This window comes from Dermacentor silvarum, chromosome 4, assembly GCF_013339745.2.
Source record: "Dermacentor silvarum isolate Dsil-2018 chromosome 4, BIME_Dsil_1.4, whole genome shotgun sequence".
NCBI classification, from domain to species: domain Eukaryota; kingdom Metazoa; phylum Arthropoda; class Arachnida; order Ixodida; family Ixodidae; genus Dermacentor; species Dermacentor silvarum.
In genome coordinates this window covers 113,340,340-113,356,082 of record NC_051157.2, presented here as the reverse complement: position 1 = coordinate 113,356,082, position 15,743 = coordinate 113,340,340, and the positions used below count along the sequence as shown (strand labels likewise).

Here is a 15,743-nt window from a genome sequence, read left to right as displayed (position 1 = left end):
AGTTGGGATTTGATTCTGACGAATACGGTCAAGGCTTTCCCGTCGCGATTACCCGTCGCATACAATGAACGAGTTTTTCGGCGTGAATGAACCATTGAAATGCTGGAGGTGTCCGGTGGGAGCGATAATTAAAGCTTTCCACATTCGTTTAGCGAGCGCCGACAGTAGTTGTAACCGGCTTCCTAGCATGGCTAACAGGCGACATAAGTAAACAGTACTACATCAAGCTTCGGCGATTACAAAGACGCGATAACAATCGTCCATAGATAACATGGTATTTGTCAGTTGTCGATAAGATACTGACGTGATTAAGCAGCGCAGGCATCTTTCAACAGAAGCTCTCGGCGATAACACACGACCCGCAAGCAACACGACTGGCATGAAAAGCGAGAATTAAAAGAAGAATAAAAGAAAAGAAATTTAGAATAATTCTGGCTAACAGCATCAAATGCGCTCGACTATGATCATCCCAGTGCGACTGACAAGTGACAGCATCCCTCTATGCTGAAATAACGGCCGTGATCACCAACCATCCCAAACAAATTTGGAGAGAAGACAGAGGAATCAGGTGCTGCACCATGACGTCAGACAGAAGGAGGCAAGCGTCGATGCGGCAATCCACGTGACAGCCGAACGGGCATGCTGCGTCGTGCCCGAGCTGTCACCCCCGTCACTCCGCTCGAATGGTCGTCGTTTCAACTGCTTACCATGATATCCAGGCGGACGGTGGTCGGCCCTGTTCGACCCATGAACCTCGGGTCGGTGACGTACATCCAATCGCACATCTTCGCCATGGCCCGCTTCTCGTCCGTCCTGTCCCTCGGCATGGCGGTAGGCGGCGACGGAAGAGACCGAGGTCTCTCTATTTCACTCCATTGGTCACGGACACAACGTGAGAAAGACACCGAGGTCTCGGCGCACACTCACACCGGCACTCGTTCGATGAAGAAAAAGCAAATCAAACACGCACAAAAAATAAACCACGGAGACTGGGCGGGCGCAACCGACTTCCACGACGACGAAAGTCGAAACCGCCGCGCGGAGTTGCCGGTGTTTCAGAAGAGGCGCAACGTGCTTGTGACGACGACGCTGCTCCGCCGCACGACTACAACTGACTCAATGCATGCGCGCACAGGTCTGGCCATCGCCTCGCACACGGCGCGACTGCTGCGGTGTTGTTGACTGTGTGCCGCCGCCGCACACGGAGTTGGGAAAAACTCTCCTCCGAATAGGACGGGAGAGAGAAAGAGGCTGAGAAGAAGGCGTGCCCGGCATTTCGCCTTCCTCTCTCTGCAAGTCCTTCTCTCTCTCTCTCTCAATCCTCGCAGGGCAATCTCGCTTGTCGCGCGCGCGGCTCAGCAAGCTGAGCCCGAAACCGGCGCTTCTTTCAGCTCTCCTTCTCCTCGGTCTGACCGCCCTTTCCCTTCGGCCATCTCCGTAGATTGTGCGTGCGTGCGTGTGCGTGCCGCCTTTGGAATTCTTTTCCTACCACCTGCCCGCCCGGCCGCCCGCCCGGCCAGAGCCGCGCGATGCACCGAGCGTAAAATAAAGAGAAGCCAAACAACGGGTGCGGCCGTGCAGCATAACAGAGAGAGAGAGAGAGGGGGGGGGCGGAATAAACAGGGGAGGGCGGGACGGCAGGCATCTCTCGCCTTCACCTTTGAATGCTGCGGACGCTGCTTCCCTTCGCTTCTTTCTCTCTCTGTTAGAACGCGCACGTGCGCCGTGCGATGCGGTGTGCGCGATCGCTTCTTTTTCTACTGCACCTTTTGTCTTATCGCGCGCCAGCGGCGACGAGCTGGATGGCTGGAGTTTATCCGTCTATCTTTTCCAGCGCAGAAAGCAGAGGGCGGTGGAGCCCTAGTTATCTCGTTCGATGCATCCTTCGTTCGTTCTCTCGGCCATTGTTTTCTCCGCAACTGCAGATGATCGGCTCGGCGCAGTACCTCGTGTCCGTCTTGAGCCTTTATTTTGGACGGGCAAGCGATTTGATTGGTTCTTGTTCTTGCTTGGTCGTCGGGCTGGTTGCGAAGGGTCTGCGCCCGATGACCTCTCGGCTTTCCCAAACGGAACAGTTTTTCGGCAGCATTGCCAGTCCCGCAACGTCTTCCTTCCTACACCAGCACTACCCTTTTGTTTTAGCTGCCTTCGTTGCATCTCACATCCCTGCTCACCGCAGTCCCAGCCCTGGGCGTGCCTATTCCTCCTTCCTTCTCTCTATCTCTCGCACCTTTCGCCCTCGCTGATACTTCTCTCGTTCCCAGGTGTCGGAATCCATCTTCGGTGAGGCGGCGCGCCGGTTTTTGTCATTACTTCACTCTCACCTTGCTTTGGATGTGGGTCGTTTTGTTTGCAGGGAGAGGGGTGCAATAGGTCGGGGCGATGTAGAAGCGCAGCTTCTCTTGTCGTTGAAACGTTCTTCTTTTCTAGACATATAACCGTTCCTACTGGTGCTCCCGCCTCTCCAGCCGCTGTCGCCCTCTGACTCGCACACACAGACCGCCGAGCAAGCACGGCTGTTTCGCATTTTGGAGGGGGTTGGGTGCCCCGCACGGAACACAAACCGGGAGCTACTATTACACAAATACGAAAAAAAGTGGTTCTAAGCCAAGGTGCGACCAAGGAAACGCGGAGTAGCAATAGCGGTGTCGTATATAGAGATTCGCGGGGTGCAGGACGGAGGGGAGAACCAAGTTTGAAGGCTTTAATTTTCAATGCTGCAGCCGTCCTTTGTGCCGGTTGTACGCGCGCCCCCCTCGCTACAGCTCACTGTAATCCTCCTCCTCGCCACTGCGGCTCCCAACTCTCTGCAGTCACATCTCTCTCCTACTTTTGCGCGAGCTCGCGCGAAACGAAAACGTGTGCCGGCCCCGCCGCCGCCGCCGTGTCTATTCCTCTCACCCCCTCCCAAGCACCGGTGTTCGGACCAGGCGCCTTTCCCCGGTCCCCCACGCTCTCTCCGCTACCCGAACCCGTGTTGCAAACTGCACACCCTCCTCCTCCGTTTATTCATTCCTTGTTTGCATCTGTATTCTTCTCCTCGCTTCGGAGGGTTTCCCTTACCTTCTCGGCGTTCCCTTCCTCTTTGCACTTTCTTTGCTTCCTTCAACGGGACTTTTGTGTGCGCGTCTCGGTAGAGCGCAGCATTGGGGTGCAGGTAAAAGCAACACGTAAAAACCGCGCGGGAGCTACGCCGTCGGAATTTCGAGGCACCGAGGTGCGCTGCGCTCCGGCGCTCGGGAACGAAGAAGGCAAGCAAGCGGCTGCTGCTGGCTGCATGCGCTTGTATGCGCTATACGCTGTCTCTGCGCGGCCGTGTGTCGAATTTCGGGGAGGCTCGCCCGGTGTGTTTGTGCGCGCGCACGGACGTGAACCTCGGAGGTTACTATAGCAGGACGACGCGTGTAAACGGGATGGGAGGCGACCAGTTTCGTTCAGCTCCTGCCCACTTCTTTCCTGCCTTCCTTTCGCCTCGCCTCCTTCCTTTCCTCTTTTTCTCTCGCTTCTTCGTTGCATTCCTTATATATTTGCCGCGAATTCGAGGTTTGACTTCGTGTTGTTGCAGTTCCCGGAGACCCCGAGTTCTTTTTTTTTTTTTTTATGGGGTAGGAAGAGCAGTGCTATCGTCTGGGGTTTGGGAGGCTGAAGCACTGAACGAGGATATGGAGGGGGGGACACGACGACGAAGAAAGCGCGCGGCTGCGTCTATGAAGTCGCGATTTGAGACGGAATGGGGCAGGCAACGCGGACCCGTGCCGTCTTGCAAAAAAAAAAAAGGGGGGGGGGGGAGGTGTGTCGTGTCCGTGTAGGGACAGACGCAGCCCGAACATAAAACTAGAAAAGTGAAATAATACACGTTCGGGAAAGTAGAGCAGGAACATCTGGGAAGAATGGGAAGTGGTGGCTTGGGGAAGGAGTGGAGCGGGGGGGTGGGGAGGGGGGAGGTAACGCGAGGGTCTCGCCTGGCGTCGCTCACTCCCCGACGACTGAAGTCGTAAACCTCGACCTTTTCTGCTCCGTCGGTTCCTGCGTATCTTTGTTAAAATCTCGTCCCATTCAGGCGCGAGCCAGGCAGAGAAGAAGGCCGGCAGAGAGATGCGCCCGGCGATATTCAGTCACTCCCAGCCCTTTTGTCGCTCGTCCGGGGTGTTTTCAATTTCGTGACGTTTATCAACCTCGCTCGAAAAGGAACTGCGCGCGAGGTACACAGAGAGGCCTGTGTTCCGCCGGTTCTGCTCGGTGACGGCGCGCCCGAAGCCAGCACGTTTGTCGAGATTGAAGTCCTTTGATGAGAGCGATAAGGAAAAACGGAGATAAGGGGCGTACTAAGCGTCGGAAAAGCGTTCTAATCCCGCCAATAAATTCGGGTGGGGCGGAGCCCAACAGAATGTGTCGCTGTCGGTTAGCGCCTCCCCTGCGCCTATATAAGCTTGGAATGAAGGCTCGCCCTTGCGTGAGGCACGTGAACTTGATTTTTTTATCCGGACTAAGGAAAACGCGCCTGTTGTGAAACTGCCGCCGGAGAGCACTTCAGGGTCTATTAGGTTCGCGCCAGGAAGCTGATGAAAGAAAAGAAAAAGAAAGGTAAATAACGCAATATGAGGGTGCACGGTTTTCGGAAGGTGGAAAAAGACAGCAACTTTTCGCTGCTAGCTCGTTCTACATAGCTTCTCGCATCTGTAACTCCGTTTCAATATTAAGCCCCGCAATATTGCAAATACACGTGCAGCTGGCGGAAGGCGGTATAAACAACCGCAGAACGGTAACGCTACATGCTAAAACGCTCTATCAACAGTCGGTTGCCTCGCTTTGATTATAGGCATGGTTAGCTACTCGGTAGCGACCATGGTCTCATCTGTCTTCGAATCGTTATGATTATTATTATTATTTTAATGCAACAACACCAGACACCAGTCAGATGCGGAGAACAAGAGCAAGGCGGTGAACGCCTTGGGTTATACGAGGCGCGGGATTAGAACGAAGAAACTCATCACCGTTCTTGAAGCGAGCACGCAGGTACCAGGGGCGGGGGCGACGGCGGTGAGCATGGGACGGCTCGGGATGGTTTCTCGGGTGATGGATTTGTGGCGGCGAGCTTCTGATGCGCAACTCGCGTGAGAGTTTACGAGAGCGCCGGCAGGCACCCGGAAGCGGCTTTGAAGCTACAGCTATAACGAAACCGGTGAGACTCGACAATGCTCGCGGTCTCTTCACTCGAGGATTTGCCGCCCGTGGCCTCGCGGACGTCTATTACAGCTATCATGCGGCGGTCCCGTGGACTGCGGCGACGAAATAATGCGTTCCAAGTCTTTCAAGGACGTCTCGTGGATTCGGAGTGGCTGTATAAGCGCGCGCGTATTGTATAGAACTTATTTCGCGTGTGACAGCTGCTTGGCTTTGTGTAAAGCCCTATAGCTTATCGCGTGGTGCGACTTCCTATAGCGATCTCATAGTATACGTGTGACGTCGCTGGTGCGGCAAAACGAGACGCTGACACCTTCTTGCGTCGAGGAATCTGCGAAGCTTGTCAATCTACCTCTCTTTCGCGGAAAGAGAGAGGGAGAGGTCAACTTCATTTCGAAACGGCTTTACTTTAAGAATTAATTGGTTAATTATAGTGAACGATACGGAAGATATGTTTATCAGCTTCGCGAGTCAGTGTTTCGTAAATAAATAATAGATTACTTGCGCGGGCTGCTTTAAGTAAAGTTTTGTGCACCAGCCAAAACAGCGATAGATGGAGGGGTCGACGACTGAATATGACAAGAGATGCTGCGGGCTGGCGCCGAGGTAGGATTATGAGGATGCTGTTGTTGTGGACCCGAACGAACAGCGAGAGCTGATTCCATTAGGGCAGACACTATAGAGTCATCGGTGAACACGAGGACCACGGTAGCTGGCCGAAGAGCCTCACCAACTACATGGAGCGCTGCGAAAGCTACATAGTCGTGCCAGCCAACCAGAAGAGAAGCGGGGCCCTCTGAATTGTTCGTAAGAATTGTTCGTAAGAGAAAATTCTAGCCAATCCTGATGTTGTTGATATTATTAGCGAAAGTGACCTGCCATTGGTGAGCGAAAAGCTTTGCGAATTCGACCCGATGAAGGAAGGCTCCTTCATTGTCCTTCTCTGATCGCTCGGCGCCGACTGAACGGCAGCTTCACGGAAGGATCAGTGGCGCACAATGGGCGAGTCTGTGTACACTTCCCCAATCTCAGAACACACAGCCCGCTCTTGTCACTGACTGGCTAATTGACGAACCCCGTAGCCTTCCTTACACCTGTATACGGAGTTGGTGAGACGGATTACAGGTCTCTAACGGTATTCGTGCGAACTTCTGCAGGCTTTAGCGATCATTTGAAACACTCTTACGCTCGAATTGTTCGACAGAGATACTTTCAGCCAATCCCGATGTTGCACGTATTGTTTGTGATGCCCCATGGTAAAGAGCCATTCGAAAGAAAAGCTCGGTGAATTCGGTCCCAGATATTCTAACATCAGCTGACTATTCTATTCGTAATTTTTTTTTCGTTGACGGATATTTAGGGGCTAATTCTTATCCAGCTGACGGTGTTGCTTTGGTTTGTGCATAAACTTGCGGGTAATCTTTCTTTCTTTTTTTTACCGAATGGTGCGCTTCCTGACTATTCTGTATAAAGAAAAAAAAAAGAAGAAAGAAAGAAACGGGCCCGCGACCCACTGCCCGCGCTCACGCATCGCTACATAGCGCGCTATATAGCTTCTTCGCGAAGCTGCTTCCACGCAAGTGTTCGGCATTGGCAGCTGCATCCGCGCGCATTGGAGCGCGCTGCCCGGGGCGCTGCGGAGGGCAATTATACGCCGCCCTGTTCGGAAAGATGCGCGCGGATATGTACGCGCTCCGAATATCGATGCAGTCCCGAGCACCTGCCTTCCTCCTCTCCCTCTGTCGAGGCCCTATACAGATGCCTAAGAGGAGGAGGAAATGGGGAGGAGAGAGAGATACAAAGGAAAGAAACATCATCGACGTCCCTTTCCCCTTTTCTTTTTTAACCGTTATCATTTCCGTCTCCGCCTCTTCTTTCTCCGAGGTACATTTATTATCGATGTCTGAGCTTCTCATTGTGTTTCTCCTGTAGCTTCTTCGTGAGCAAAGAACTGATGCAAGAGGCCGAGGGTGCGTTGCGGGAAAGCTTCTCGGAATGTATCGGTATACGAGGCTCAAGAGAAGGCGGACGAGGCACATTGTGTTTTAAACGGACACCATATGCACAGATTGACGAAAAGGAAGTGGACAGATCATGCTTTCTGCCTAAAGTTTCGTTGAAAAGAGCTGCCTTATTTACAAGTATATAAGTAAGAATAAAATACCACGAATATAAAGGAGCAGAAACGGCTAAAGGCATAATGACCTGTGTTTCTCTTCCTATATAAGAAGCTCTTTTTAAGAAAAAGGTTCGTTTGAGAGCATCTGCGTGTCCACGTGCTCTCGTCGGCCCTTTTATGCAGTTTCGTATTTCTCACTTAACAGCCCGAACACCCACCCGCACACCAATCCGTCAATACTATGCTGTCTTATCTGCTCCCCGATACCGTTGTCTCGTCGTCATGTGTCTCATCCTCTCTTTGTACGTTGCTATACGCTGAACGAAGGAGGGATCGGCGGAAAGTGATTGCCGTCGCTACGTCACTAAATCGAACAGCAAAGAAACGCAGAGAGATGAGGGTGCATCATCTCCCTCCCGCCTGTATACGCTCCGCTTGTTCCAACTTGTGCCCCTATATGCTATATCCTCTCCACTCTTCTCCCCGCTGTTTCAGCGGGCGCGCGTGCCTGCAAACACCGCCCTCACACACCCGGTCGTCCTTCGTCTTGGCGTGTGACGGCTGCTCGGAGTCGGATGGCCACTCTGTCCTGAGCGGGTGTCACTCTGACGGCGGGGGGTTTGCAGCGAGTGTATCCTAGAGCAGCACATGATGACGCCTCCTCTCCCGTCGTCTTCCGCACGAAGACTTTTTTCTTCTTTCCTTTTTTCCCCCCTTTTTTTTCCCCTCCATTTCTTCGCATTCGGCTCACGACATCGCGTCTTGATACGCTTCGCGACCAATCTCTCGAGGGGTTGTTTCTGCTTTTGCCCGTGAATTTCGCTTCGCGATAAAACACTTCTGACCTTAGTTTCGATTTCGTTCTCTTATTTTTTGTTAATTTCACCTTCGAAGACTGACAGGTTTTGCGGCACTTACTTTCCCAGTGGCAACGGCGACTGGAATGGAAGCCACGCTCAAGAAAGAAAAATAAAGAAAAAGAGGGATGTGGGGAAAGGGAAGTAGGCAGATGCAAAGGATGGCTGTATATACGAAAGTGTTCAGAGGTCTCTCGCTTGGTGTACGATGTGCAGAAATTTGAACAGCCTTAGTGAATTGTGACAGCCTCGCCTAACGCATGTTAACAACGGAGAATCGTACCGCAACTACTGCAGGTGACCCGCGTTTACGAAAGTGGCCCCTGACGACGACGTACACGAGATCGTGCCCCTGGCAAGATTGCGCTTGTGATCGCACGAACTAATCTTTCGGGTGATACAACGCGAAGGAAGAAATGGACCAGGCGAGGATCACGAACGACTTCATTATGTATATACTACTGCTGCTACTACTGCTTGACGTCCACAAATTCGGGAGTCAATGACGAAAAAGAAACGAAACAACAAGAAAGCGAGGCAATATGCGGTTCTAGCAACGTATCCACGAATCCGACGAAGACCGGTTGAGGTAGATTTTAGCGACGAAACCCGCTCGTTCGGTTCATGTAAATGCTAGAGAGTCGGGGGAAACACAGTGGAATGTCTGCATAGTGAGGTCAGGTTGAAAAGCTGCGTTATAGCTAATTCTAGCTGAGACTAGACGTTGTATAAAATCGGGCAAAAAGAGATGTGTCGTCCTCTCTTCGCTAGTTCGTATTTTGTTTGTTCGTCTGTTTTTCGCTGGCACAGCGTTCCGTCAGCCCGCCTACGAGAGGTGCGAAGAATTGCTTGAGACGCGCACATCGGCAGCGAAATGCAATTAAATGCGTTCCAGGTAAATCCAGGTAAACCGACTTTTGACTCGACTCGCATCGGGGTTCGTGTGAACGAACATCGTTTCAGAAACACTCGCGTGCTGCAGGCCCAAAATGCTTCATATTGATCTCGCGAAATAAAAAGAAGATGGCGGACTAGATAGACTTGAAGCAATAACCGTATAGCGTCAACACGACGGAAAATAAGAAAAGGTGACAGGGTCAAACGCTACACATTCAGGACTCATAGACTGCCTGCAAGCATTTTCCCGAACCGGGCTGTTCGTGTTATTACTATTTTTTTTTCTCTCGCCTTCAGCTTAACGAAAGACGATCGCGCCCCAGGAAGGCTTATTTCACGCCTAGGCGTTCAAGGAAACAGAAAAGCAGGAACAACGCTCTCCGGGACGTCTGTGCCTAGAAAATTGCCACCATGCCTAAGATATATAGAAAGCCGAACGAACCGCCGCCATAAGGAGAAGAAAAGCGTGAATTCTAAGGGTTTTCTTTTTTTCTTTCTTTCTTGGTTTTGTTTTCCCACGGACACTTCGGTCACGCGAAGCCCCGTCGACAAAACACGTGCGACGGTTGCGCGTCCCGCTCCCGGACGGGTCGTTCGTTTCTTGTTATTTCGACGAAAAGCGCGCCGGAACTGAAGCGCAGCGTTAAAAAAAAAAAAAAAAAGTGTGACCGCAACACCAGATGCCCCCACAGGCGTCTTTCCGCGCGCACACAAGCCGTATAAGTGTAAGAAGCGCCAGGCGGTGGACGACACGCAGAGCTGGAGACGGCATCCAGTCACCAGCCGACTTTTTTGCGGGACGTCCCGCCTCCGGACAATTCTTTCCACGGCGCGTCTTCCGGAGTTTGCGGTCGTAGGAGGACGCCTCCCCGTTCGTCGGACCTATTCGCGAAGCCAGTTTGGGACGCGAATGGCTTTTCTCTGAAAGAAAAAAAAATCGAGAGCCAAGCATTTGCCGCGACGACGACGTCTTTTTTTCGCTACGCCAACTGCGTCCGTCGTACAGGCCCATCCTCGCCGCCTTTCTTTTTCTTTTTTTTTATCCCCATTGTTGCAGCCGTCGCTCGCGTCTGCACGCTCCGAACCGAACGTGTCATTTGCAACGCCCGCCCGTTTTCTGGTGTTCTCCGAGAAATGTTTTCTTCCAGTTTCAATTCTTCTTCTCTCTCTGTTTTGTTTTTTTACCCGGTCGGATGTGGTCTTTTGTTTTGTTACACCCTTTATCGAAACATTCCGCGGACCTGCAGGCCTAAACTGCCGCGACACATGCGCGCTCCAGGCGTCCTGGCAAGAGAAAGGGAGAGAAAGAAGCGGACCCGACAAGGGGAGAGAGCATACTCGCCGGAGCTAAAGATTTTTTTACTAGAGTTAATGGAAGGAGACGCTTTTTTTGGCGCCTCACAGCGTGTCGCCTCTTTCGCCGAGCGAATAATGTCGCGGGCTTCTCGGAGCAAGGACAATAGGGGAAGAAAAAAAAAAAAAAAAAAACAGGATACTTGTTGCTCTTAAGAGCTTCTTCAACCCTTGAAACGCGTGTGGCTCGATCTTTCGAGCTTTTACGAGTAAAGGAAAACGTTTTAAGAAGGGGGCAACAAAAAATGAAGACGCTGTCGTCAAACAAAACCGGGTGACCCTGGTGGCACGCGCTTAGCAGCATTCTCTTTTATTACATTTATCTCTCGAAGGCTGACTGGAGGGAGGAGGTGGTGGAAGGAGCGGTGTTTTTTTGCACGTGCGCCCATCCCAACGCTGACGTCGGGGGGTCCGCTTTTCCCAACATTATTGTTGCTTCTCTCTACATCGTCTTTAACCAGGGTCCTGTCACTATCTTTTCGCGCTAATGGTTACAGATGATACTTTTTTTTTTTTTTTTTTTTGCTGCCCTCTACTTCGAAGACTGGTCTTGAAGCTATAAATACAACCGTATTTTTTTTTTCATTATTATTTCCCGAAGACACTGAACCCCCATGGCGGCACGCGACAGAAAAAAAAAAAAAGACATCTTTCTGAAAGCAATACCGGGAATGTCCTCAAGCCGCAGGGCGCGCTAGCATGGCGAACTATACGGCTTTGAAAAAGAAGACCGGGTCAGTCAGTCACGTGGGGCATGCCGCACCGGGCAGCACAGGACGCGCTCTTCGCCGCGTCTATTCTCTTATGTTTCGTTTGCCTGGACTTCCAATCTGGCCCCTTCATCGGCTGCCTCGTCTGCGGGGCCAGTAAATACGTCACCTGACCGCGCTTTTCCTCTTTACGACCCGCGCAAGCAAGCTCGCACTAGAACCCAAGATTGCGCTCGTCTGTGAGACGCGCGCCCCAGCCTCCTCCTTCTCCTCGAAGCTCGTAAATCTGTCAACCCCGATTCTCTCGACTTCTCGTTCGTCTCTTCAAAGAAGGCATACCGGGAAAGCTATCGAGAGGGAGGGCGGAGAAAAAGGCATCGGTGGATCGCCGTTGGCGTCTTCATCTCGCGCCCGTTTTCCACTTAACCCTGACGCCGCCGTCGACGCCACAAGTGCACTGTACTTGTCAAGCGTGTGAGCGGCCGCGCGAATGAATACACACACACATACAGAATGCGCGCACATTAGCCACTCGGTTCGCTCTCTCCCAAAGTTTGCCTTCCTTCACCTTCACCTACGCCATCGCTGACACACAGACACACACGCACACTTGCAGAACCACAGTCCCGGTGGTCTGCATTTTTGCCTCGCAAACAGTCCTCTTTCTCTCTCCGCTTCCGTCTAGGACTCCGCGTCGTGTGTGTGCGTTCGTTCGCCCTATAGTGCGAGATGCTGGGATATAGGATAGTTGACTCGCGTGTATAATGATGTTTGTCTAGGGCTAACGCTGCGGAGGCGAACATCACGTGCTTTCATACGGTTTCGTTCTTTTCTTTGTTTAATTCTTATACTTATAAGTGGTTAGGCGCGTACGGAGCAGGACAGATGACTCGCAACTTGAAAAGTGACGTCAAAAACGCCATATTGGCGAACCATATTGGCGGACACACCGGAAGTGATGTAATGGGATTGACCGCCAGCTTCGCCGTGCCAATAGTCTTCCAGAGTGGCGTCCAACGAGCGGGTACGAGGAAACTTTAGCAACGCTAAGCGTCCCTGCATTATTTTCCGAAAATACTGGCAGATGCGTAGGGCAGACGTGTCTTCAAGCACACTGATTTTACCATTAATTTACTCGGTGAATCAGGGAGCGTGGCCGTTATTGACTGATTCCCTCCATCAACGAAAAGAAAGAGATGCATCGAGATGAGATCTCAGTGATTTCTTTCTTTCCCTCCATTTTTTACGCAGTTTGCCCTGCGACATAGGTGTGTATTAAAAAATATATATATGTGCAGAAACCATCGACGACGATGGTCAATAATATAAGCGAATAACCCGAACGAACAAACGAGTGGGTGGAGCGAGCGAGAGAAAGAGAGAGAGAAGAACATTTTTCTTCATGACTTCGACCACCAACTACGAAAACGGCCGAAGGATCCAAAGAAAGCTATTCGCTTTAAAGAAGCATGGAAGCCCTCGTGCAGATATTGCAGTAGTGGCTTAGCGAAAGCTTACTACCCGTGATCCAACGCGTATAACTCTCTGCGTGATCTATTCGTATAGCTTGGCATCTATTAAAGGTATCCTCTCTATAGTATTCCTCGCTCCTGGGTAGAGCCACAACAGGTGGTGCATGTGCGCGGTAGAAAATGAAGCAGTGCTTGTGGTAGTGAAAACAATATGCTTGCTTTCGAAGCTAAAGAAATGAAAGCGCCAGCTACGCTTTACATATTAAAATCAAAAAAAAAAAAAAAAAAACAAGTGAAAGAACGGTTGATTTAGCTTACCTCTCTAGAAGAATAATTTTAGATATACGCGGCACCCAAGCTTGTAGAAATGGCCACGCAGATGCAATTAAAAAGAAAAGAAAGCACACCGTGCACAAGAAAGCACAACGAGCACACGTTGGACAGCTTTCTCAACTTATGTTTTTTTTTTTAAATTTAGATGTTGAACAAGGTAATTTATAGGCCTCTTCATATCCGGCTATTGAGGATACCCAACTCGGGAAAGAATATAAAATTTCAAAGAAAGAGGGAGAACGAAAGAAAAATAACAAGCGCTGCATGATTTGAAAACATCACAAACGCGCAAATATTTCCCCGCCATAGGCATCACCGGAAGGACGATCTAGAATTTGAGTTGGTTACACATCACGCAGCGGAGAGTGCGAACAAGTCTTTGACACGTATTATCCACTCTTGCACGTAACCTGCTCTCTGAAAGGACAGCACGGCATCGACACGAAGGCATTCGAGGCTGTCGTATCGGGAACCAGCTCACCCCTGTATCCCGGCGCTAGCCGAACGGACTATGCGGACTTTTCGTATCTCGTATCGTTCTGCGCCGCTGAACTTTATATTACGAAAGAAAGAAAGAAAGAAAGAAAGAAAGAAAGAAAAGAAAAACTCAGGAAAGAGGAAGACGTCAAGAACACGGATCGCGTGTACTGTTGGTAGAGCTCCGACGAAGCGGAACGCGTGAAATAGGGGGCGCTTCTTGCTTCTTCGCCTGTATATCTGTCCTGTCCACCTGTCAAAGCGGCAGCCCTTGGGCCATGGATGGTCCCCTGGGAGGTATCTTTCCGGGTTTCACGTTTTCTCTTTGTCTCACGCTATTTGGGGAGCTGCTGGGAAGGAGTCTGTACACACGCTTCGAAATACGGAGTACATTTTGCTCCGAGCAACTCGGCTATACGGAAGGGTCAGGCTTGTGCCTGCTTGAGACGTCTATATAGAAAGAGCATCGGGACACCTAGTTGCTGTGACCTCTGCACCGCAATCATATTTCTTTACAGCGAACGCACTATTCCTATATTGTTTCGTCTTGTCTCCACGACCGTAACCCCAAACCGTCAAATCTCGACCTTCTTTTTTTTTTTTTTTTTTTTGAGGGGGGGGGGGGGGGGTGTTGCTTAGATGTTTCTGGTGGCTTTTAAACTTCAGAACCGGATCGATCTGCAGCAGGAATAGTTGTCGGCGAAGCCCGGTGACAGGCGACCGATTCCGGTCTAATCGCGGCCCATGGCCGTCTGTTCTTTTCTTATTTATGTTCTTCTTTATTATATGTGAAACACTGGAAGCTTGGCCACAGATAGGACCAGCTACCCCAAAATACGCGCATGCGCTTCGGGACTCAGTATATAACGTGTAGTGAAACCTATCCTTGCCTTTGTCTTTGTATGTCCACGTGTGTCTAGCACTATAAGTGTAATTCCACCTTAGATTTTCTGAACATGTGACGTCGTTACTTCCTATTTTACAATAATTTTCTTACTATTTTTACTGTTACGTTAAAGAGGAGTAGCCTTCATCATTATAGGTGGCTAACCCCCTGCCCCCCACCCCGAACGAAATGCGGCGGTGGCCGCCGGGTTCGAACCAGCGACCACGAGCTCAGCAGCGCACGCAACCCCACATCTGTATAAGGTATCCCGCGGCGGGTCACATCTGTATTAGAATGACCTGTATTATATACTGCATGGACTCAAGCTGGAACTACCAGCAACAGAAGGCCTCGCACAGAAAAGAAGTGGAAACTCCTGTAGCAAACGGTGTTAAACGTGGAAAGTCCTGTAATTGGGAAAAGCCCCGCGCGATAAAGCACTGACGGGGAACGGCGACGCACAATGGCTGCGTCCCAACAGTTCTACATTTGAAAATGCCCCGCGTCGCGAATTATCGCCCCCGGAAAAGTCCGGCATACGAAGAGCGCTACACCCGCAGGAGGCCACGTTCTGCCACCCTGAAATGCCGGACGTATTACGCCTCGACCCCTTTGCACCACGCTGAAGTTTGAGCGCTGTCTCGCGTCCAAACTTTAACAAAGGAGATAACCCGCTTCCGCTTCGAACTGCAATAATGGGAAAAGTTCGCACTGTTTACAAACCCATCGATGACAGCCTCCACAATGAGAGCCCATTTCGAGACCCCCTTTCAAACCCTTTTCTTCCCACCAAAAAAATTCTCTTCAGCGTCCAGCTTTGACCGGTCCCTATACACACTCCACAGCTTTGGACGGACGGGTGACAGCCAGAATAACACCGCACATCATCGTCCGCCGCGCTTTTCCCAAACTTTTCACCGGGGGTGCCTACCGAGAACAGTTTTCCCGGGCTTCCATAAGCGCAACCCATAGCCCCCTCGGGCGGCGGTTTCGATGATAGAGACCTCACACGAGCGGAAGAAACGCGATTATTCGCTCGCGCGAGCGAACGAACACGGATCGGGGTATCAGCCAAGCCGCTCGGATACGTGCGAACGGTGCGAAGCAGGTTTCCACTGGGAGAGGAACAACACACGGGTTTGGGGACACGACTTGAGCTCGCAAGCGGCAAACGCGTCTATTGTTCAACCCCCTCCCCACCCTACCTTCCACACGTGTGTTTATAGCTGCGTAAAGCCGCACCTGTGTGGTTGTTGCGGGGGTTTTAGCCAGTCTCTCAGCCCCCGCGACGCGGGGTGTAGGAGGCGCGTGAAGAAACAATCGGATTCACGTGGAAAAACGACAAAGCCGCTTATCGCATCCCCGAGGTATCGTTTCGGGGCCACCGCCGTCGAAATCGCGAGACGCGAAACCCCGATCGGGAAAAAAAACGCGCGTTTGTTGACGGTGCTCGCG

At 51.3% G+C, this 15,743-nt stretch overlaps 1 protein-coding gene across 2 annotated transcripts in view; it reads right to left on the bottom strand.

Annotated features, from left to right (window-relative positions):
- LOC119450505 (uncharacterized) overlaps positions 1-15,743 on the bottom strand; it is a 412,316-nt gene that overhangs the window by 135,594 nt on the left and 260,979 nt on the right. Inside the window, exon 1 of one of the 2 annotated variants that reach the window (XM_037713984.2) lies at positions 708-1,443. The exons of the other annotated variant lie outside the window; for it this stretch is intronic. Coding sequence (XP_037569912.1) covers positions 708-827 — 120 coding nt within the window. The 5' untranslated portion in view covers positions 828-1,443. Of the gene's footprint in view, positions 1-707; positions 1,444-15,743 lie in introns of those variants that run through there. 2 annotated transcript variants of the gene reach the window in all.